Source organism: Amblyomma americanum, chromosome 3 (assembly GCF_052857255.1).
Source record: "Amblyomma americanum isolate KBUSLIRL-KWMA chromosome 3, ASM5285725v1, whole genome shotgun sequence".
Classification (NCBI taxonomy): domain Eukaryota; kingdom Metazoa; phylum Arthropoda; class Arachnida; order Ixodida; family Ixodidae; genus Amblyomma; species Amblyomma americanum.
In genome coordinates this window covers 137,504,461-137,528,856 of record NC_135499.1, presented here as the reverse complement: position 1 = coordinate 137,528,856, position 24,396 = coordinate 137,504,461, and the positions used below count along the sequence as shown (strand labels likewise).

The 24,396-nt window shown below is 44.2% G+C and overlaps 2 protein-coding genes across 3 annotated transcripts; one reads left to right on the top strand and one right to left on the bottom strand.

Moving 5' to 3' along the window:
• Positions 1–1,262: 1,262 nt before the first annotated feature.
• On the bottom strand, positions 1,263–19,116 carry LOC144124981 (uncharacterized). 2 transcript variants are annotated; one of them, XM_077657977.1, is made up of 6 exons: positions 18,812–19,116; positions 13,395–13,514; positions 12,441–12,543; positions 7,912–8,072; positions 6,008–6,309; positions 1,263–4,811 (listed from the first exon to the last, which is right to left on the bottom strand). In XM_077657977.1, exons 1-6 carry the CDS (start codon positions 18,932–18,934, stop codon positions 4,421–4,423), a joined length of 1,200 nt encoding a protein of 399 aa, XP_077514103.1. In that variant the 5' UTR covers positions 18,935–19,116; the 3' UTR covers positions 1,263–4,420. The 2 variants fall into 2 exon arrangements, with proteins under 2 accessions (XP_077514103.1, XP_077514104.1); XM_077657978.1 differs by lacking the exon at positions 18,812–19,116 and adding an exon at positions 17,996–18,137.
• A 354-nt stretch (positions 19,117–19,470) lies between these two features.
• Positions 19,471–23,277, top strand: LOC144124979 (uncharacterized). Its single transcript, XM_077657976.1, has 2 exons — positions 19,471–19,874; positions 20,438–23,277. Exons 1-2 carry the CDS (start codon positions 19,619–19,621, stop codon positions 21,691–21,693), a joined length of 1,512 nt encoding a protein of 503 aa, XP_077514102.1. The 5' UTR covers positions 19,471–19,618; the 3' UTR covers positions 21,694–23,277.
• The last annotated feature ends 1,119 nt before the right edge of the window (positions 23,278–24,396 follow it).

Sequence of the window (24,396 nt, the reverse complement as noted above, 5' to 3'; positions counted from 1 at the left end):
GGACAGCATAGACATCTGCATCACAATCAACTGCATGCACAAAGTTGGTAAAATTTAACTGACTGGGATACATATAAACATACAGAGCAGAAAGATGTCCAGCACGCAATTCATAACACCAAAGAGTATCAAAATCATCTGACTCAAAACAACGGAGCTGTTTAAGTTTTAAGCTTTCGTTTAGTAGATTTTTTGCTTTGTGCCCCCTTTGGTTGGTCTGGTGAAATAGATTTTACCAAATAAATTACTCGTTTCTTGTCTTTTTCTGCTATTAGGTTTAGTACCGGAAAAACAGTACATAAGCATGGTAATCTAATGAACATGCCGTACGCAGGGACACGGTGTGGTGTTGTGCAGTAGGTACATCTAATATGTAGGGGCCAATATACTGTTCTGTCCACTATATCTAAGGATCTGAGAAAGTTTGATTTGATTCTATTATGGGGATTTAACGTCCCAAAGCGACTCAGGCTATGAGGAACGCCGCAGTGAAGGGCTCCACAAATTTCGACCACCTGGATTTCTATGCACTGACATCGCACAGAACACGGGTCTCAAGAATTTCGCCTCCATCGAAATGCTACTGCCGCCGCGCCGTTGGGATCGAACCTGCATCCTTCGGGTCAGCAGCCGAAAGCCATAGCCACTTAGCCACGACAGCGCTAGTTAATAATAATAATTGGTTTTTGGGGACAGGAAATGGTGCAGTATCTGTCCCATATATCCTTGGACACCTGAACCACACCATAAGGGAAGGGATAAAGGAGGGAGTGAAAGAAGAAAGGTAGAGAGAGGTGCCGTAGTGGAGGGCTCCGGAATAATTTCGACCACCTGGGGATCTTTAACGTGCGCTGACATCGCACAGCACACGGGCGCCTTAGCGTTTTTCCTCCATAAAAACGCAGCCGCCGCGGTCGGGTTCGAACCCGGGAACTCCGGATCAGTAGTCGAGTGCCCTAACCACTGAGCCACCGCAGCGGGTTTAGCGCTAGTTCTGAGAAAGTGTTTTCAGGTTTTGTATCTTGGTAACCTACACATGAAAAATGCTTTAGCTGCAAGTTAGGCCATGTGCATGCTCTTATTAGTGCCAAAGCATCACTCTTGCGACTGCGGGTACCAGTTGTACTGTCACATTGACACATCAAACTTGGCATGTAATTGAAGTCATGCACACAAATTAGCATTTTTCCACAAAAAAAGCAGCAGAATTAACCGATGCAAAAGGTGCGAGTGAAATGCCCAATGACATGCAAAACGAGAGCAAATGTTTCCAGAATTATTTATTAACTGATACCAACAAAAGTAATAAAAATGTGCTCAGCATCAGTGCACATTGCAAGTACTGTGACCTTTCAAACCTTCAATGGTAATATGCATTCACACTTCAATATATTGATAAATTAAGCTGCATAAAAAGAGCCACTCGGCCCAAAACAAATTCTCCACGCCATTTATGAAAGGCAGGTAACTACCCGTGCCATTTTCCTTGATCTCTTCTCAAGTGAGGTATACTGGCTTTCAATATGCTGAAAAGCTTCAGCATTACGGTTTGGAATGAGAATTGAAAGAAACAGCACCAGTAAAGCGCAGTTCTCTTTGAGCCGTAGTGTCGTACAGTGTACTAAGACATCTATAGGCGTATAAGATACCACTAATATCATGAAACACTACTAGCAATGCAGGACTAGATACTTTGTGCACACAAAAGCATGAAAAGAAGTTGTGCAGGATCTAGAAATATACTAAGATGTAACAGTACGCAGAGCAATGAAATTTATTCAGTAAGCAACGATTAAAATAATGTCAAAAGACAAATGAACTTCTCAGATATCAAAAACAGCGAACTTGCACCAGTATGACATCTCCAAGAGTGTCATACTAGCTAGTCAACAAAAGGCTTAAAGAAGCAAAGCAAAACATTGTGGCCAAGCAGACATGACAAGACAACACACAAAATAAGCTCTTCTAAATATAAATATTAACGGAAATGTAAATAGATATGTATACAACTCTTATCACATGAAAAATGATGTAAAATCCTAAACACACAGGACGGGACTCACGCTAGCAAGTGGGTGCAGCGATACAAACTCGAAAAGTAGACGAAAGGTTCAAAAGCAGCACTTAGTACTACACTGACCAGCAGAATTCAGTCTTTTCTTCAACCTAGTTATGCACTAAAACATAAGCTTAGGAACCCATGGCAAGCACAGTAAGTGAAAGCACAACTGAAGCCAAGCAGGGGCAATGAAATCTCTTCTAAGTTCCTCCAACTTGTGTGCTTCTGCATGGAAGCGGCTACCTTAGAATGGAAACACAAGTGAGCAATGTTGTTCAGACATTTCCCTGCTGGTGTGAACAGCTAGGTAGAACATACACACTGAATTAGGTAAACCTAAACAAGCCATAAAGGGAAACAAGCATAATGAAACACAACGAGCAATAAGGCAGAGGGAAAAGCAAGCGGTGTAAATCAGTGTAAAAACAAAGAACTGTCCCATGCCAGCAAGTTAACCATGTTCCATGGAAAGCACTTACAAGCAGCAGCATAGACAAGGAAGAGCGAGCGCGTAAAAACAAGTCGCAGAATGCTGAAGAATTAATGCCACTGCGGCAGTGATGAACTGCCAACCCCATTTCCACCATGTTAGAGCACTAGCTTGTATTGAAGAAGTAGAAAACCATGGCCGCGATGTGCATAACACAACATGGTATCAGTGACAAACTTTCAATGCAAAGTGCCTATGCGGTGGACAACTGCCAGCACATGCCGGCTGAACTGAATATAGCACTGCATTACTGTAATATAATTATGGACGCACATTTGCTGTGAATCACCCAACAGCAACTTTCACCTCCTGACAGGGCATGAGTCGATGCATGTGGTAACACAATAGGCACTGACAAAGTAATGACGGTGCACTGCTAATGCTGGAAATGAACTGTCTCATGTTTTTTTTTACTGGAATAAACTGGTTGCAAAATAATACATTTTGTGTGTAACCAGTGGCATATAAAAAGAGAAGTGCATGTATCTGAACAAAATGGTTTAAAAAAAAAGGGAACGGCAATGACTTCCAAGTAGTGGGTGATTATGGAGCAAAAGCCTGTTTAGAGGTTGTTGTGCCCTTGATGACATGAGCAGAACTGCTCCACAGGACTACAGCAGATGGTGCATGCAAAGCAAGTGCTGTAAGAGCAAGAAAGTGTGTTCCAGAATGCGATAAATGGTGACATATCGCCGCTAGTACCGTAGAAATATAAAACTGACTGCAATGCATGCCTGGAAGAGTGGTGCTGTTGGGGGAGATCAGAATCTACACACATAAAAAAAGACAGTGAACTTTATACAATCGCTTCACAAGCTTTGATTTTTGCCTTCATTTGAGATCTGAATACCAACAGTGAAAAAATTCACTAACATTATTTGTTACACAGAAACGATTTGCAGCCGGCTGTACAGCAAAAATGTGAACAAAATGTAGTCATTGGTCTCCACGAAGGAGCCTAAAATGATGGCCGCACCATTCACACCTGTCTACATTGACGTATTAGCGTAATACGTTGGCAACCTTAGGTATTTACAAACAGCGTATTTTGCATAAAAAGTGGCATCAAAACAAAAACAGCACACATTTTTGTTATAGTGGTGCACATTAGATAACTAGCAAGGTGTGTGTGGTCAGAACTTGCTCAGCATACTAGTATTTTGTTCGTTGTGTGGGTCTAGTAACAGACACAGACAAGGCTAAGTATGTGGAAGCCTGTACCCAACTATCAGACTAGGATCTATGGAAGAAGTAAATTAAAATTTTTTTTTGTTCAAAGGTTTTTTGCACAGCTTAACCTCACAAGTAGTTGCTGAAAAGGGCAACAGCCTAACATTTAGCTGCAACATACAGCCTCCTACGTCAGCCTTGCATTTATTTTGAATTGCAAGTTATTTGCTTATTCACCTCCATAAAATAGACAGGCATGAGGTTGTATATCAAAGCAATATCAACATTCCATGCTGGTTTCTACTCATTAAATTAAGTACATCAGAATGCACGAGTAAAAACTGTGACCATTAATAGATGACAGTTCTCTTTGTACCAGTGAGCGTAAGCAGTCAGAACAGCAGTTATGACAACCACAAATGAAAAGCAACATATCAATTGGTATAATCAGTAGTAAGCCTTTGGAAACACTTGCCATTTCCATGCCATCCTCACCAAGATGTACTAAATCCAGATGCAAACAAAAACACAGCAAAAATGAAAAGCATCTGCTGCGTACATCAGGGCCCACTCCAGAAAAACTGGAAAGCGATGTGCGAAATGTCAAATTTCAATGGCTACAAAACCAAAGGACTTGCTTTGAATCAATGCTATGGAAGCATTTTCAACTACATTAAGTACAGGGGAGAAAAACACTGCATTCACAACCTCGTAACTTCATCACGATCTAAACCATCAGCCCTTGGCAGTAACGCGCTTGCACCAACTGCTACAGACGTAGGAGGTGGAGGCGGAACACCAAGAGGAATCTTCTCTTCATGGTCCGAGAGGTGTGAAGACGAGGGCCGAGACTCAACACTGCCAGCTTCTGAGAAGTCTGTGCTCTCCGAGAGGCCCGTGCAACGGGAGAAATCGGTGCTGCAGCGTGACTCGAGCCCATCCCAGGACCCCTTGGGCGTAGGAACAGTGCTGGCTGGCAGGCTGCGCGACGCCTGACGGCGCGCTGCCGCCGAAGAGGCCTTGGGGAGCGTTGCAAATTGCTTCTGCTGCGAGACGGGCGACGCGTGTGTTGTGGATGTCGCTGAGCTTGCCCTGCACAACAATGAGGGGCAAGAAGATATGGCATCACTTTGCCACTGCATTCAGTGGTGCAGACAACTAGGAAAAACTTAGCTTCTGTGTGCACGGTTGGTACTGCGTGCACGCAGTTGTAACTCGCTGTATTATTATTCATCAAACTGAGCACCCCCTTTGCTGTCCTTTAGAAGGAACATTTAAAGTCAATGCTTCCAATCATGAACAGCACGCCACTCTCCTTGTTTTCTGATGTGCGATCAATGAAAGTAAAACACATAAAATAGTGGGGTCTCAGTTGTGTGTTAATACAGCATTGCTGGCATGATAAGAAACTTGTTTAGGCACGAATTTAAAACTTGTGCCCTTTGACAGCAACTGTGCTTTGAAGAGAAGGGCTGCTCTTAGATAGCTTTTTGGTGTCTTTTTTTTTTTTTTTCAGCCACATTCAATGTAACTTTCCACATTACTAAAAGGTTGACAAATTTAAGATAGTGCACTTATTTTTTCTATACGGTCAAACGACAATAAAACAAAAGGAACTACAGTAATCAAAAATAAATACTACACATGACTACAAGCTACCAAGCAGCAAGCACACAATGTGCACACCTTGTATACTCAACTATGTCACAGAACAAAAAGTCCCGGTTTGATGTACCCTAGAGGCCTGGAATGGCATTCCCAAGATTTTTTAGTTACAGAAACCCATGTTCTCCATTAACGGTGTGAAGAGCTAAAGGTGCCAAATACCAGCAAGCTGGCCCATGCACAAATGTGCACACAAGGCCTTAGAAGTAGTGAAAAATGTTTGGCAGATGCTCACATTAGAGCTTGCATTTCAACGGCTAGGATAGAGGAACAGTTCTAGGCCTAACAGCCCGAAAGACTCTGAACAAGAATGAGACAAAAACACAAAACTGAAACATAGTATACGTGGTCTTGTGTTGTTCTTTCGCTCCTGTACGACGCTTTTTACACTGTTAAATCGAGTAATGCAATACCAACTCACCCCAGTTCGCCTTACTGTCGATTGATAAACAGGTTCTGAGAACACTGCTGGTGGCAAATGCACATTACGAATGCTGACATGAGTTAAGCGAATACTCATAGATGTGGGCAAAATGTGCCCTTCACAAGTTACAGCTTAGCTTAACCGTTACTATTCACAGTTTACAAAAAAAAAAAATACGACAGCATAACAATTTCCTCACCCTTCTGTGACAGTGGGCGCCAGCTGATTGAAGCTGCGGTCAGAACGCATGGAGGAGATCTTGAAGCTGTGCCTGTTCCACAACGACGACGACAAGATGCGCGTGGCTGAGGTGAGAGCGTCGTCTTCGCGCTGCCAGGCTGAATGGGACCCAGGCTGGCTGCCACCGTCTCTCGGCTGCTGCGTGCCATTGCAGGTCACAGCCGCAGGCACATGTATGCCCCTCTCGCGCCAGCTGTCCAGCAGCTGCCGCTCTTTCTCGCAGAGCTCCTTGAGCTCCGTGATCTTATCCTGGAGGACCCTCTGCATAATGTTAGTGTTCAATCAGTTAACACTGACAATCAGCAATTTTGATTTAATGCTCTGCTGAGAGGGGAAAAAGGCTGACAACTTTAAGCGAGCCAGCGGATGATAATGATAGCAGAGCTGCTCTGCCTCGAGAAAGCCGGCCCATTTAGCAAATGCAGTGCTACTCTCATAATTCAAACTTCTTACAATTTAAATAAATTTTAATCTCCTTTGAGTTTGAATTAGCAAGAGTAGAGTGCATATGGCTAGCGGCATTAATTGGCAACGCGGCAAGAACAAAAATGCAGGACATGAACACTTTACACAGCCAAACCTCTATATAACGAACACGGATATAACGAATTATTGGCTATATCGAACTGCTCATAAATAATATGACAAATATACAATTCTTACTCCATATATCGCATGCGACTTCCCACAAAATGGATATATCGAACTGCCAAGCACCAAGCTGTGCCTGCTTGGATGGCAGGCGGCACGCTTTGCCTCCCTCACCACAACAGTGACTAGTGCGGGTGCGGCAAGTGTTTGTGCCAGTGTTGAGGCTTTATCTCGCACTTGCCAACAGCGCCACAAGATATTGTGAGATGTCAACAATTGGTAGGCAGGCGGTCGGCACCAGCTTGCACTTCTCGCAAGTGTCGATGACACCCTGGAACCAACGGCATAGTAGTTGTAGCCTTCCAGTAGCCATCTGGTGCTCACGTCGACGGAGGTGGCGAAAACTGCACTAGTTTTCATTCTGGCGTGGCATTTTCACGCGACACCACTGTAATGTGGGAAGCCACACTAGCTAGTGTTTGACCAGCTGCTGCTGCTGGTGCTATGTGGGGAAGCCGACCTAATTGGCATTTGGCGTGTGGTTTTTAGCGGTCTCTGCAATCGCTGCGAACGGATCCGAAATGGCACTAATACTTTGGAAAAGGTCTCTCAAAGTTGCCATTCTTTCACTCACTAAAACTAGACCTCACTTCTCTTGAGAGAGTTTTTGATGAAATTTTATATTACGAATTACGAAACATCACGCAGCTTTCATACTGTCTCTGGCTCACAAATCACAAATTCTTGGGACACTTTATTTACAAAGTTGTAGCTCCTCTTTGCAACCATGATCAACATAACAAAAGCTTCAATGGTGGCATGAATGCCCCATTATAAGAAGCACATCTGAAACAAACCAGCAGAAATAGATAGAGACAAGTGACAGAAGGGCACAGGACTACAGTTGTCATCCTGTGTCCCCCTTTCACTTGTGCCTCCATCAATTCTTGCTGGTACAGCTGAAATGCCACGCATCAGTTGACCAAACTCTCCACACTAGTACAGGAATCAAGACAAATACAGCAGGAGAGTCTTTGCATTCTACGATACAATGGGCTGAAGTGCACTAGTGGAGATTTTTCTGTGCCAGAGGGCATTTTGGCATGTCTCACGTGCATGAACACAAGCAGTGCTGGCAGAGATTCCAAAACTGCTCTGGTCTGTAAACTACCACAGCATCTTCTTCACTTGCAACAACAGTAACGAGAGAAGTGTAGAGGCAGAAACGCAACAGAAAGCTTCCATTCCCTCTCCATCAACATCACGCTGTACCTGGAGGCGCAGGTATCGGATGTGCAGCTCCACCTTGTGGACGCAGTCCTCAAATAGCACCACCATGCGCATAGTAGAAGCACAGCCTTGGATGAAACGCACAAGGCTTTTGTGGTCCACGTGCTCCATGTCATGCCCATTTATTGACAGGATCACGTCACCTGCACGTGCCAGATGAAAAATGTGGAGCAGAGGTAGGTGCTCCAGTATCAACTGGCAAAAGACCATCCCACTTTGTAGCACACGATCCTCTGTCAACACATCTGATATCTACTGCTCGGCTAACCTGCATTTTTCTGTTGCAAGGTACACAGAGCAAAGTGTCGAAACTCGAGCTTTTGAAGCTCGCGACACTGATAGGACACTTATAGAAGTATGTTCATATTTTTGTGTGTGTATGTGTTTACTTGTACAGTCAGTACTATTGTTGGATACAACTCAAGAACGAAGGAGACCCTCCAGCCAATGGCGTCAACCGATGTTCACAAAGCCGCAGTTAATCTGATGAAGCCGTGTTCATTCCCCATTCATCTGCCACCCCCTGCAATTTCACGCTATCAGGTCTAAGGGGGGTCGGTCAAGGGGTGAGGGAGAGAATTGGTCAAGGAGAAAAATTGGTTGACGCAATTGGGTGGAGGAAGCCGGCTCCTTTGAGGGGCGCTTGCAGCTTTGTTCTTGAATTTTATAAAACTATAGTACTTATAACTGCACCAAATGCAAAGGAATAGAATAGACATAGAATAGAATTAGAATGCTTTTGCTTGCTAGCACATAAGTTCCTCAAGAGCCCCCAATAGTTTTCTTTCCTGCCCAACTCCCTAGGCTATCTGTTTCATTTCCGCTGGCTACCACTCAGGCTCCCAACAAGCACTCTGTAGTTTCTGCTCTTGAGGGCCCTTCTTTTTCTCTGTTTTACGTTAAATGCATGATCCCTACTTACTGCACAGAGTAATACAAATGCAATCAAGTTAGCTGCATATGGGAAGAAAGGCTGAAATTGCACTGTCCAACATCTACAAATATGTCACACACTGGCTACTCAAAGAAAAAGTCGACAACAGATTTGGTGGCGCACATAAGTATGCCAGGCGCTGCTCCACAGCTTTTACATGATGGCACATGTTCTCCACTAGGTTGCATTCTAAAACACATTTGTGCAGTCACCTCTCATAATGTGAAATAAGCATGCTAAGAGGAGGTCAATCAACCAAAGTATGTGTATTCACAAGAAAAGCTAGAATACCGCGATGAATATGATCATGAATAAAATCGACAATGCCATCAAGACCTAAAGGTGCACATTTTTCTAGCTGATGCAGCAAAATGTAGTGGACTGGCCGAAGACAGAAGAGAACACAGTGGAGCTCGTGATTGTGAGCATATGAGGATCATCTCAACACACCCACTTAAGAAGCTGCAATGAGCCTAGCAATGCAAATCGCATCATCATGATCTGTGAATTTTATGCGTAAAAATTACTTTTACAATCCATTCTTTACATTACTGCCAGTGTTCAGTCCCAACTTTGATACTGGAGTGGATGATACCACAATTTGGAATTATAAATAGCCCAAATGCACAAGAAAATTTTTTTAAGGGACTCCTTTTCTTTCTTTGATGACAAATTTATAAGCCTGCACATTACAGGCAGAACTTCAGCAATCTTGCGGGGTAAGGCTATGAACAGAGAATGCTACACACCCAATCATGTGTACAAGGGTCACTACAAGCCGTAGCTCCTGAAATGGTTTGGTCGGACCCACACTACTCATGCAATTAAAAATCATTCAATGAGACCTTTATAATGGTTATGGTATAAGTAGAATTTCTCACAATGTGGCAGACGTATTATAGAACTGAAATGTGTTAGCTCACAAACCATTTAATACTTCCGTCCTAAAAAGTGCAGTTTTATTATGACCACCCAAAGGATACACATATGTACCAGCAAGCTGTCATTTCCACCATGCACTAATGTGACAGTGGTGGCTTTGCTGAGAATTTACAGTCAATCCCGGATATATCAAACTTGAAGGGGATGACTATAGCTCAATATATCTAAACATGGAAACAGATAAAATTATCTGCAACCTTCTCTAGGGGTCACTAGGCCTGGCTCACTTCGCATCGAAGCCGCAGAGGACTATGCTTTGGGAGAAGCCACTGCCAACCACAAGAGGTGCAGATAATTCTGTTACAGGTATAAAATAAATGCAATAAAAATTACAGGGGCAATCAACTATCAGAATGTGTTGACAATGTGTTAGCATTAGGTTTTCTCCTTGCTTGAAGAGCTAAGGTTGACGGCTTAGGGCACTAATCACTAAAAACTGAATGGCATTGGCTGATTGGCCCTCCACCTTCCACGGCAACCACCCTCAGGTTGACCACAAGGAATGCGTCAGAACCTCCAGTATCCACAATAGCAACCCTCTGGGCTCTTTCCATAGCAGCCACCTTCCAACCTCTCCCTCCTTTCCCTCAACAAGTGGAAAGGAGAATGTCCCTCTCCACTCTGCCACCAACTAACCATGACAGGTACAGTGGACTCTCGTTAAACAGAACCTCAGGGGACCGGGAAAATATGTTGCGTTTAGCAGGAGTTTCGTTTAAAGAGAAGGTTCAGGATTTCGCAATCCGTTCCGCGCTGCTTGGTCCCGACAAGGCAGGTGTGCGCACAGTTATCAGTCTCTGCGGAAGCGGATCTCAAGTACAAAATCTATATAATAAAGAGAACGGTACACTATGGGCCCAAACTTTATTGCACAAAACCAGTAAGCAGTGAACTTTTTTTTTTTCAAAGCACTACTGAAATAAAAAAATTGCGTGGAAATCAGTGGGAACTGCAATTTATTAACTTGTGAGAAAGGACTTTATGTTTGCTTGTTTCAGCTCTCGCAACCGTTTTCTTTGGATGGCGCCACCCATACTAGAGAGGCTGCTCACTTCTGCTGAATTTTGGGGAGCCGTATTGCTCGCTGGTCCCCACATGCTGTCGTGTCTGCAGCGGCAGCCTCCCCTGTAATGGCACGACACACTATGCCAATCCGATCTTTAAATCTCGTCAACCACCCTTCGCTGCACGAGAAACCGTCGATGCTGAGCTGCAGAACAAATTCTTCTGCTTGCGCGTGAACGAGTGGCCCGCTGATCGGAATATTTTCACTGCGGGCTCTCCGCAGCCAAACCATCAGGCACTTCTTCAGATCTTCGAGGTTGGCCACCCGCCGTCGTTTTCTTTGAGGGCCAAAGCGTGATGTCCAGAACGCCTGCTGCACCTTATCCTTGTCCTGAAGTATCCTCGTGAGGCTGCTTTTGGGGACAGCGTAGTTCGTCGCAAGCACTGTTTTTGTGAAGCGACCACTCTTGAAGTCGTTGATTATCTCCACCTTCTTTTATAACTAAGGCCATTGTGAGGTCACTTCTGTGCTGCCATCGGATGCTGACTTCGCGACAAAATGTCGCAGATGGCGCTCAACAGCGGATATAAGGCTTAAGCCTAGCTGAACACAACTGCAACCACACCATGACAGAAAGCAAGCGATGCGGCTGCAGTGTGCGAGAACACTGGAAACGTCCAAAGATGGAAATTGGAAAGAGGGGGGGAGGGGGAGCAGTGATGCGCACCGCGATGGGGCTGCGCGTTCACGTCAAGTTGCGGTTTCGAGCCTATTTTCGGTTCCGTTTATAAGGTGGTCGGAAAATTTTTGTTCCGATTAACGAGATTTTTTTACATTGCGTTAATACAAAACCAAACAAATGCGAGGCGTTTGTTCCACATAAGCGTTGGTTCCGTTTAACCGACTGCAGTTTATCGAGATTCTACTGTAATTTTTGCTGAGCCATTCTTGATTTTCATTTTTGCCCAGTCATTCTTAGTGGGGCTTCTAATGCATTATTATCTCAATTAAAATTAAAGTACAGTTTATTTATATGGCGCCGTGAGCAGCAAAACATGCCACACGAGAGCCACTGCAAGCCTTTAGCCAGCTTGCCAGGCATCAGCGCATGACACCCAGTGCATTGAACGCCGGTTTCCCCACATGACAGCAGTGTCACGATAAAAATAAGCATGCCAGATCGAAGGTCACCCTCAAGCACATCCCACGTTAGCCTTGTTACGCAATATTACAGCACTAGCGCTGCCAGCAGGTGCCCAATGCTGTGCAGCCAAACTGGCTCGGCACACGAAAAGTGATCACAGGAGCACTATTAGACAAAGCGCGGCTTGCAACGCACGGTGCACAGTTTGCTTTACGAGATTTCGGTAAATGCAAACAACACTGCTGTACTTTTGCACGAGATTTTCAAGGGGATATTCTGACAGTTAAATATGAACAATAATTCAATAATACGGGCTTGGCATGAGCTTCATACTTCCAATGCTTGACCACTTGATTTTGTACTGCTTTCACGTTCTCTAACAGCTTCCAGCACTGACTTCCAAAGCAAACGCCCTAATGGCCACTGAGATTTCAACGAAGCATGTAGTCGCCACCACCATGCCCAAGGTACAAACACAAACTCACCTGGGCGCATCCCTGCACGAAAGGCTGGCCCATCGTATTCGACATAGTCAACATATGTGATGAGTTCTATTTCTCCATCTCGTTTGTGGTGGATGCCGTATGTCTGCAGGACACAATACCGCTGATGTGAGCTCTACTGCTCTCAGCAACACAGATGTATGTCAATCGAAAACATGTGAACAGTGAGCATGCACAGTGCACGTCCATAGTTTTCAGGCCATTCCGCATGTCGTTACAGCAGCTGTTCGGCTTCTGTTGTACACTTGGCACTACATGTGCTTTAGACGGTGATAGTGCCTGTCAATCTCCTCGTCAAAGCCTCTGGAGTGACAGAAGCACAACAGCAGCTGCCTTACAGCATGTGCAGCACTGCACAGCACAGAAGCGGTATGCATATATATATATTTAAAAAAAATGTACTTGTGGCGAACCATGACGCTGTGAACAACAAAAAAGAAATGACATAAGAGGCTTTGTTTGTTACTTCCTTTAAAAATAGAAGTGCAGTAGCCATACATCTATGACAATCAGACATAAGGTATACACAGGTGGACAGAATAATTTCAGTATCTTTAAGACTAAAGAGAGCATAGATCACACTGCAAACGATAGCAAACTTCCAAAGCAAGCAGCGATGGGTTTTAGAACCAGCTGTCCATACTGAATATCAAGGCAATATTCAGCTTTAAGTTGCAGTAAAATTGCTTTGCAGTATAGCTGCCAACTTGCTTGTCCAGCTGTTCTACCCAACTGGTTTATCACCATGCAAAACTTGCAAGACTTGTGCACATAATCTATGCTGTGGTGACAAATGCTGAGAAAGCTTTAAAGCTTTTCCCATACTCTGCACAAAATAATTAGCTTCTTGCAATGTTAGACTCAACAATGGCACACGCTGCCATGATCATGGCACGAGGCTGTTCTCTAAACAAAACACAGCGCAAGAAGCCCCACCTGCAGCGTAAATCCAAAGGAGCCCTTGCGTCTTTCCACGATGATGGTTCTCCGGCGGCGGTCTTCGTCCGGGCCGGTCACTATCACCCGGTCATTCTTCACCCTCTCCAGGATTTGATGCTGGAATATGCGAATGGTGTTCATCAGCAATGCAAGACGCATGAGGCACTAACATAAGCAACAGTGCAACATAGTGGCACAGACATGGGCATCAACATAGACAAGACAATGCCAAAAAATACAATGTTGCATTGTGTGCCTGTACGATTTTTAACAGTCTAGCGACATGAAATACCTCCATCAAGCGAGCTTTCCGCACTAACCACATAATTACAGAAATAAACTGTCTTCTACCCTAGTGCAGCGACTAAGACAGAGTGCCCACACAAAAAACGTAGCTGAACCAACGGCCGAACATGTTTTCAGCTGTGTTTTGCCAAACTGCCACAGTTTTTGTGCCTGCATATTTTGTATCTCAAATGTCAACCGTGAACAAAAGTAAGACTCTCTTTCAGTTATCACACTGCATTCCTGCCAGAAATGGAGAAATCTGTTGTTGTATATTTGTTTACAAAGCAAGTGGTTTCAAAAAACAACTCAAGCAGAAACAAGAGTATCATCATTATCAGCTTAGCTAAGCTCACTGCAGGAAAAGTGCTCCATTAACAACCTCCAATTATTACACTATTTCATTACTACTTGTTAACAAAAAAAGATCTTGCTGCTTTTGATGTCGAATTAGAAAAATGAACACTGGTATGCAAATGACTGCCTCGTGGGCTAGAAAAAGGCTTGGGGTGTGCGCAAGAACGCTGGCCATGACTGATACACACGAATTGCACCTTCAGAGCAGTCATAGCTTGAGCAGTGGTGAAAAGAAACGAAGCTCTTGTGCGAGTGTAATGGAGGCTCCCCGGTGTGAGGCACAGGGTCTAGTGGCGACAGCCAGCGTCAGGCACACTCGGGACTATCACACAGGATACACTTCCTCGCTGCTGAACATTCAATTGAATATGGATGCATTGCAGTGGAGGAGGAGTTTGCTGGAGAAGCTATGACAAACAGGCAGTCGTCACTCGTCGCTGCTTGCTGGCAATCGACAGTGCTTAGGGTACCCACTTATTCAACTCAAATGCCTCAACACTCGAGCCACTATGATGCAGGTAAAGTCTGAAGGTTTCATCAGAAACCTGGAAGCATAAGGCAAGCTAGCTAAATGTTTAGCTACTGTCCTCAACAATGGCTGCATTCAGAATCTCATCATTCAGGATGTGCGTATGATGACTGCGAGGTGTGTTGTAAAGAGGTTAATCTCCCAAGCAGAACTTTTGGAACTAATGCCTGGCATTGTAAATCACAGCATTATTCCAAAACGCCTGATATATTCTGCGGCCTGGTTCGGCTGCTGACACACACATTGAGTCCACAAGTCAAAGAGGAGATAACCCCGTATAAGATGATACGTCACCTCCATTTCTCTCTGCCACTGCTCAAGCTGTGAGTGCTGTGGAAAAGCAATGCATGTGTATTTGTCAAAGTCAAAGTTCCTACTTCCATCTTTACCACTTCTTCAGCACATGAGGCAGTTATTTCCTTATCAGTATTCACTCTCGTGATGAGACATCCAAAACGGCTAGAGCATTTTTGGTTATCTTGTATTTCACCATATTTACTAAGCTCATTGATCTACCTGGCCCTTCACTGCCCTTACCTTTTTTTTCTTTTAGTATCCACTCGGTCTCATTCTAATAAACCACTGCTTGTTCTTTATGTGTATAATAGATCCTGCTCATGTCGATTTATTTTTAGTTTTGGTTTAAATATCCTGAAACTCATGTTTACACTCCAATCCACACAAATTTTTTGTTCTAATTTTTATCTGGCCAGTGTGCAAGACAAGTATAGTACATGGATCATGTGACCATGCACACATGGATCATACACATGAAATTCGCCTAAAACCTGTAAATAACTTATAATTCGATTTCTTCTCTCATGATGCTTCAGTTTCGGTTTAAAGAGCTGATAAGTGGCCATGGCTTCAAAGTTTAGCTTGGGTCACATGAAGCATAAAAAAACTGCAATTGCTGCTTTGCTGTTTTATTTTTCTGCAACTCTTATGCCAGCCTGCTCCAGAGCTGGAATGCCAGCAAATGAACAAGCAGGCATAATATTATCGTTTTGTATGCACCACACTACAAATGACGTCACAGCCTGTGCTTGACTGTTGAAACCGGAAAACAAGAGAAGAAATTCAATTAAATTGTTTACCATGAATGGGCAGACTCCACGTAACATTAATGTTTACTAATGTCTTGTGCATGATTTCAAAGAACGCACAACCAAAATCTGGTGTATGTACTCCTTTAGTGGCACATTATCATTTTTCAACCCATCACCCTCTTCATTGTTCCTATTTTAGCCTTCTCGTCACCCTCTTGAGGGGGTATAGGCACCTAATTTTCAGTGTGAATTTTCTTATTTGCAGTGATGCACAAGACATTATAGATGCACAAGACATACCACTTTGATCACCAAGTGGTATTCACTTGTCAACACTAAACTCATAATTGAATTTCTTCTTCTCTAGTTGTCTTCTCTCTTTTCGTCCTTTTTATTTAGCACCACTACTATGTCCATTCCACATCTTGTACAATGATGGGATTTATACACCTCCATCTGGGTTTTTTCCATGCATTCATGAAAGAAGGTATTCATTACTATGAGACTATTCATTTTGGGAAATTTCAGCAGCAGTTTTACTCAACCATTCTCAAAGCCCACACCATATTTTACTAAATTAGCATTCAAGTCACACAATGAAATGAACTGATGTATGAATGCAGTTTAAAATTAGAGCAGTGTTTCCTGCTTTTCCAAGCCACATACATTTATATTTGTATTATATTTATTTATGAAAATTTAATACCACGTTAAATGCCAAGAATACCACCATTAGAAATGCTGCGTGAAACTCTTGTGCACCATGCACACTGTTATATAACACATACGGCTTACTGGCCTAAAAGACAAATGATGGCTCAATGTCAGCGCCGAGCAAAGAAACCTGTTCTTGCGCCGAGTTTTTAATTGTTTACAAAGGAAAGGCATCCTTTAGTTTATTAAAACAAGACAACAGGCATGGGTCGAAAGAAAAAGCAATTTGAAACTGGCGACTGCACTGCAACAGTCCATAGCCCTCCGAGGCCCAACAGCTGCTCCAAATGTCAGAGGTATCGGAGAGAATTAAAGAAAGCACACAGCCCTTCTTCCATAAAATCGGACTGAAGAAGCGCTGTGTCCTGCTTGCTTCATCTATTTGCCTGCTTTTTCCCATTTTTGTGCTTGTCTACAGTGGGACACGTTTATCAGCTGGCTGAGACTTCATAACTATGGCACAAAATTTCGGCACTGTCTCCCTGGTCTTCAGCAAATTTACTTTAAACAGGGATAAGTCAATTTCGCTGCAACTCAATGCTCACCAAAGTAATGCGAACTATACCACTAAAAACACTTTAGAAAAACATTTTAATGCCCGATTCAGTGAACACAATGAAACCAATGCTCTGTTCACAGAATTATGTTAGAGAAAAACTAGCGCCAAACCATGCACACCACAAGAGGAGAACGAAGACGAGACACAAGCGCGTTGTGCCTAGTTTTTCTCTAATTCAAGTACGCACCATCTAGCCCAAAAAGAGGTGTTAATGATTATGTTATTAGAAGGGGCTCTCAATTACTCACTGCAGACAATTAAGCTCGAAATGGGGACAAAAGTTTCCGGGACGCAAATTCTAGGTAAAACGTTTAGTGCAGCTCCACCTCACTACCCAGTAGCCGGATATTGTGAAGAGAGGAAGAAGCATTTATGCCTTCATATAATATCAGGCGACTGGGTAGCGAGGTGAAGCTACAATAAACGTTTTACCTAGAACTCGCGTCCCGGAAACTTTTGTCCCCAGTATGACAAATGAACAGCAAAACATACTTTAAAGAAGTGCAGAAACAGTACAATGTGAACCGGCAAAGTAACCTGACCGCCACTCAAAGCAAGTCAGCTCAAAACAAATCCGCAGTTGCAACACACAAGGCTCTACGCACCAGCAACCCGAAGCCTGCTGCAAGCCTCTGAAACAAAGCTCACCAAAAAGTCGTCTCTGCATTTTAAAGAGCATGGTGGTACCACAGGAAAACCATGCATATGCCACACACCAACTTTCTTCCAACCACACGTGCTTCACCTACAAAAGCCAAAGAGGGAAGCTAGTTCCAAAAGGAAGTAGATCTAGATATTGCAGGCACGTTCCCAGCATATGTCTACAATGCCAAGCCCGTTTTCACTGGCTTGAGTCCAGCACTCAGCTGTCAGGGCCACGAAGCTTGCTTCCAACAGGACGCACTTCCTAGCTATTCCTATCAGCCACACAGCATTACCTGCTCCGCGTAATTCAGGCACGATACAGTAGCGGTATAGAGCGCTGGCTTTCGGGGTTACGACTAGCTATCGCTAGGGAAGATCGGTGTGCTATCTCCAGGGGCAAATAAAGGCGTACACACGCTACCGCGCCAAGCGCTGACCCCTCTTCTGAGTAGTGTACTACCTGTATATGTGCTACTTCAGACACCATAACGACGACTCGTGAGAGCGGCCGGGTCAAGGTGCAACGAACAATCCACCTCCACAGCGTTTTGCGGCAGTCTTGCGTCTGTGTTGCCCCATCCACACTCTCCGCCTACCTAATTATCTCCAGCGAGCCAGAGGCGAGCGAGCGATTAACCAAAGCAGCGCTTTTGGAGGGCGGCCAAGATCTTTGTGTCTCTGCAGTTATTTTCGCCTGCGCGCGAATGCGCGCGTATTGAATCCACTGTGGCCAAGATACGGCCTTGGTCGCAAGCGAAGCGTGAGGAACCGCGGCACTGTTTTGCGCCAGCCCAACACAAAGGCGTCCCGGCAGCACTTTCGCTCTGGAAAAGCTCCATCGTACCCTCGGGTCGAGAAAAGTTCAGTTCTGCCACTTATCACATCACACAAACCACTGAGTTTAGGACAATACAAAGCATCTCTGCAACACACAAACCAACATCAAGTAGCCTGTGTCTGTACTACAATGGCTAAACCACCGTAAGCCTCAAACCACAGCGGTAAAGAGAAATTGATATATGATATCCGGCACTATATTTACTTGTGTGCTACAGTGGCGGGGGAAACAATATAAAACGTCATGCTGAATTTCGCAAGCCCGGGCGCGAACGCATCTACTAATGGGAAACTGAAGCTATGCTTCTGCTCTTACGCGAACCAGTACCTTTCACTTTCACCTATACTTCGGCGTTAGAAACCGGCAATAGCTTGGCTGCGCAGTACACAGATGATCCCAGAAATAGACGCGGTAAATACGCCTACCACTTTGACATACCTGAGACGATTCCAGGCTGGCGAGGACACTGCTGTGTCCGTGATGGTGGTGTCGTCGGTGGTGGTGGCGTTTGCCATGTTTTTTGCTCACCTTCGGCGATGACATACCGCCACCAACAAGCATTGTGAGAACGTTCACTAACGGAATGTATGCAGCATTGCCCAATACACCACCACAGGGACATCCATTATCTGCATTTTGACGCCCGTCGCCTAGCTACAACCACTACAGACCGACAGCTGCAGCTACGGCGCTGCAGAACGCCTGCGCTGCCTACGGCGCCTGTCCGTTACCTTTCCGCTTCTGTTTATGCGAGGCGGCGAGACGAAACTGGCGAAATTTACGCTTGGCGCGCCACAAGCGGCGTATAAAAACACACTTAAGAAAATTTGAAAAACAAAAAACGTATAACCATGATGTTGCCATTACGAAACATCTTTTATTTTAGCAAATATTTGGTAAGGTGTGTAATTTTTCGTCTGAAACTTTAAGAACAAAGTTATGACTGTAACAAGTGCTATACGTTCAACTTCATTAAATGTTGAATTAAACCATTATTCTTTTAATTTCTGATAAAATTGTTTGTGCAGAGAAAAAGGACGATTTCGCAGTTGAGCCATCGAGCGGTGATATGCCGCCAGGCGGCCTGGCGCCAAATTGCCACTCCAATTATGGCGATGGCGAAGTTCGTCGGTACCGCGACTACGGTGTTCTTCAGAGTTGAGCGTGTAGACACCTTGTAGACACTTGAAATCACGGTTTGAAACGCACGTTCCTTCTTAGCGAAAACTGCTTGGTCTTAAAGCCATGGAAAACCAAACACCTAATAGAAAGAAATCTCGGGTGTACCAGTGTAAATGGTGTGACAAGGTGCACGCGACGAAGCACGGCCTATGGCGTCACGGCATAGACGTTCACAATGCAGATAAGATTCCGGGTGCGTACAAATGTGATCAGTGCAACAATGTTTCATATAAACAACGCGAGAAGCTCCTCAAGCATCTTATCTTTGTTCACGGCTTTCAACACGAATACGAAGAACGGCGATTTCGTTCTATGCAAGGTGAGGAACCACTTGGTCTGACCACTGTTCAGTTTGACGAGCCAAAAACTTTTTACTGTCATTCGACGGATAACTCTAAGTTTGCTGCTAGTGCTGAATGTCATGCTAACGCTCATCGTGATATTGTAAACAGCTATGCTTCAAAATTGCGGTCGCCAGCATTTCACAAGTGTGGCAGTGCGTTCATAGTGGTAATCGCAGTTTACGCAAGCTTATCAGCAGGTCATGCTTTTTTATTTGAAGAAACTAACCGCTGTGCAGCTCATCATGTCTAGTAAAGCAGGATAGTTTCCATATTGTTGTCGGTGTTGTTACGTTAGTCGAGTAAAGACGACTGAGCGTGCAGCCACAAAGAAACGAGGAGACATTGATACAAATAGCTGTACATGGACGAGGATGGGATCAAGCACCCATCCTCGACCTCCATTTTGCATGAATTTAACCCCTTATACCACCCCTTGCTTTTTTATTACTTGTCATACAAGCACCATACTTGTCTCCGGCTGTAAACGCATAACGATTCTACTTATACATATTGCTAATCCATGTAATTTTGTTTTCAGACTTCATGCGCTGGAAGGAGAGTGAAGAACAACGAGAGAAAGTGTCTTTCGTTGCAAATTCTGGCTCAAAGCCATATTACAATAAGCGCAGGGGGCAGTGTTTTGTGTGCCATCGTTCTGGCATGTATGTTCCCAGGGGTACGGGCAAGAGGCGGCTCAAGTCTCAAGGTAGCTGCAAAATTAATGCACACTGCATGGCAACAATGACTACCATAGAGGACTTGGAAACTGGTGTTGTGAAAGTGGTTTATCAAAAACGACACTATGGACATGATATAGACCTGGGTCACTTGCGGTTAAACAGGGTAGAAAAGCAAGCCATTGCCACACAACTTGCTCAGGGCACCTCCCCTGACACTGTTCTGGAAAATGTGAAGAAGTCCCGTGGAAGAGAGCTCCAAAAGATTCATTTGGTCACCCGAAGAGACCTGCACAATATTGCTAAAAGTGATCTTGGAACATCGTTGGTCCGACTAAGGGAAGAAGGGCCAAGTGCAGCTACCCTGAAAGTAATGAAGCAAGAACCGCCATCAGAGTCGTCCAGCAGTTTCGACAATGATGGGCCAGATATAGACCAGCCCACTCAATCCATTTCTGCAGGTACCAAAGGCTTCATCAATGGCCTTCCCTGTGCAACCTTTCAGGGCAGCAGCCAGCTGTCCATGGTACCAATTATTGTCAACCAGCAGGGAGCTGTGCCATTGGTCTTCAGTCCTATGGTTCCTGCTGGTGCCCAGAATGGAAGCATCATTGTTTTTAGCAACCCTGCGACTACAGTGCAGAATCGAGGCAACCCAACTATCTCCTTTGTTCAAGGTAGCATTGTTGGACATAAAGGTAGTAGTGCCAGTCACATGCCACCTAAATCCACTGACCTGGAGAACCCTGAGACAGACGAGCAACTGGATGCTATTGCTCGCTTGGCAAGTGGTGACCATTCGCAGACTGTGAGCCAAGCAAAGAAGGGTGCCTTGGAAGCCATCTGCGAGCTGCAGGCCAAGATCCGTGCCTTTTCAGGGAGTGACGAGAAGCTGCACCATGTGGAGGGAGAGATACGGAGTGTTACCCATTTTCTCGAGTTTGGCATACTTGATAAGAGTGTTGTGGACTATGGAGCAGTGGAGGAAGTGAGTTTGGATGACAGTGGGGCAGAGGAGCAGCACCTGGAGGCCAATCCTGAGCAGCAGTCACCTCCTCTCAGAGAGAAGAAAAGCAAGGCACATCAAGACCATGTGTACTCGAAGAAAAGTGAATGAGTGCTGTGTGTCTGAATGTGAGTTTGCCTTGTACCTTGGTCCACTGATGCCTTGTAATGTTGGCATGTAAAGAGTTAACAGAACATAATTACCACATTCTTACTGAGCTATAAGTATGTATGAGTCGTTTATCAAAGCAAAGTAGCTTCATGCAACATATGCCGAGACTGTTTGACAGAACATTTGTCTGTTTTGCAAGAAACAATTTCTAATTTGTATGGTGGTTGCAATGCATTTGTGGCCTGTTAATAATTCATTTTGTTCTTCAAAAGATCACTTGTTGGAACTCCCGATTACACAATTTCTTATTTTCCCTCTCCAAATGTTCAACTGTTATAATTTTTTGGAGTAAAATAAATATAAATGCTAAATAATTGCACAATTTCTGATATTGTACTTGAGTGTTGTTTGAATGTGATATGGTGCTGTTCAATGCGCTTGCTGGAGAGCAGCTTTTCTTTTTGCGTTAGTGTTAGTTTGCTTCCCGTGGCAGTGAGTGCGTGGAAAGGCCGTGTTAACAGATAAACCTGAAAAATTTGTGTACAATTTGATCGTTAACAATACTTCCGATTATTCTGGTACATATTTTTCAGTGCATGTGCTCATATGAGGCCTTTGCAAGGGTAGTGAGTTAAAGGCACTGGTTGACCTCTGCTCTTTAACCCTTTTAGCCCGAAACCTTAACCCACATTGCGACCATTCTGGTAATAAACTATTTCGCCAGTTTTGGGTGCCACGAAAGAAGACACCCACCGTGCAAAAACAATTCATGGAAATATTTATATTTGGTGTTTCTTTGTGTGCCCATGTCTTTCAGTGATATTTGGGCAGCGTGGGCTACCACTCTGAGCATTCTCCTGGGTGCAGTCCTGTAATATGACCAAGTTTTGCAGAACGACGTAGTTGCTGTTTGTTGTTGCCGCCTCTTGATTCAGGAGAGTCACTATGGTATCATCTGATGGAGACGCATAGTTCCCTTCCTTACTAAAACTTGGAAGTTCTTGCTGTAGGACGCGCTCAGCCAGAATGCAACCATACTTTGCAGCCAGCAGCATGGAAACGGAGTCGTAGAGTACTCAGATGTGCCAAAGCACCAAACGCTGCTCCCTAGTGTAAAAAAAAACCTAGAAGAAATATGTATTTTCACTCTAAGAAATTGTGCATCATGGATAGTGAGAAAACCGCATGCAATTCAACCACGGAAAAGACTGTTAAAGCACTGGGGTGGGGGGTGAGGGGGGGGAGGACCGCAGAGGCTTATTATAAATTTGTGACAGGACTTGACAAGAATAAACACATAACTAAACTATCTGACCTCCAAAAGATTGCTGTGCAAACTAATTCAGTACATGATCATGTGGTGATTTTAAATGCTCAAACAGTACTTCTCGCGAGGATTTGAATCTCTTTCTTATAGAAATGTTTATTTTTGATGCAACGTATGCTTTCTGACAAGCCACTGTCGAAGTACTATAGCACTGTTGAGCTTATGAGTGTTTAAATTGGTTTCAGCTTCCAAATTGGCTTGAGAAAATTGTGGAGGATTCTCAATATGCTTTGGATGAATAAAAAAACTGCCATATGCTCGTGCTGTGCTTGTGTAATGCACTAAACTCTGCAAAAGTGACGTGTTTCAGGGCTACCACAACTATCAGCAATGGCTCTGCTTCACTGCCTTCCATCTGTGCGGATGTACTCATCAGCTTTCCTATCATCTCAGCGTGCACGGACGGTACTGCCACTGACGAGGCATCAGTGACAATTGGGGCGCTGTGAAAGAACTGACACCTGTCAGCGTTTTTAGTAACTCTGGCTAAGTGGAGGGGTGCAGGGCAGATGTGTGTCACGAATGGTCATTGATGCACAGCTGCTTATCCATCCACGTTCGTTCTATAGAGATAGACAACTTGGGCGTTGGAGTGGGGTGGGGATTAGGGGTGTAGGGCTTCGTTGCATGTTGTGGTCTTAATTTCACATGTAAGAGTTAGATTTATTGGTTTTTATTGTTTAAAAAAAGTGCTAGACTTTTTTAGTTGTTTAATTCAGAATGCAGCTTTTGGTTTTTCAATTATTGTTTTCTATGTGTGAATTACTGACTTTTTTTTGGTGATGTAATGTGGTATTTGTGCGGGCTCAAAAGTCACTTGGAGTTTATAATCGCTTTTTTGTCGGCACGATCAGTTAATTTACCGGTAGTTAAGGAATAATGGTTGAACTTATGAGCTATGTACAGGCTATCACCATTAGAACAAAGTAATGGAAGGGAAGCAATGGAACCGTTAAACAAAAATGCTTGTGGAAGTTAACTTTTAAAAGCTGCATTGTCGGGTTACCATTGGGTTGTTGAGCTGGGTTGAGCAAGAATGCCAGGCGTCGCAGGTTTGCTTGTTATGGTAGCAATGCAACTGTGGCTGAACCGCCGCAGTAGCCAAACTATGACTCTTTTTCGTGACGCTTATGCATTGTTTCGTGCCTGTGCATTCGCTTTGCATGCAGTAGAAACCTACATAACCAAGTAACTGCTGTAAGTAGGTGGTGACAGTGAGCAAAGGGCACTTATGGCAGGCAGCGAGATGTGGAGCCTCCTGGTCTACAGATGCATCCAATTAAGGTAGTGTAACAGCCTTAAAACTCACAACTTCACTAATGCAACGGTACCTTTGTTTTATCACGCCCATACTTTCTGCATGTCATCAATTTACT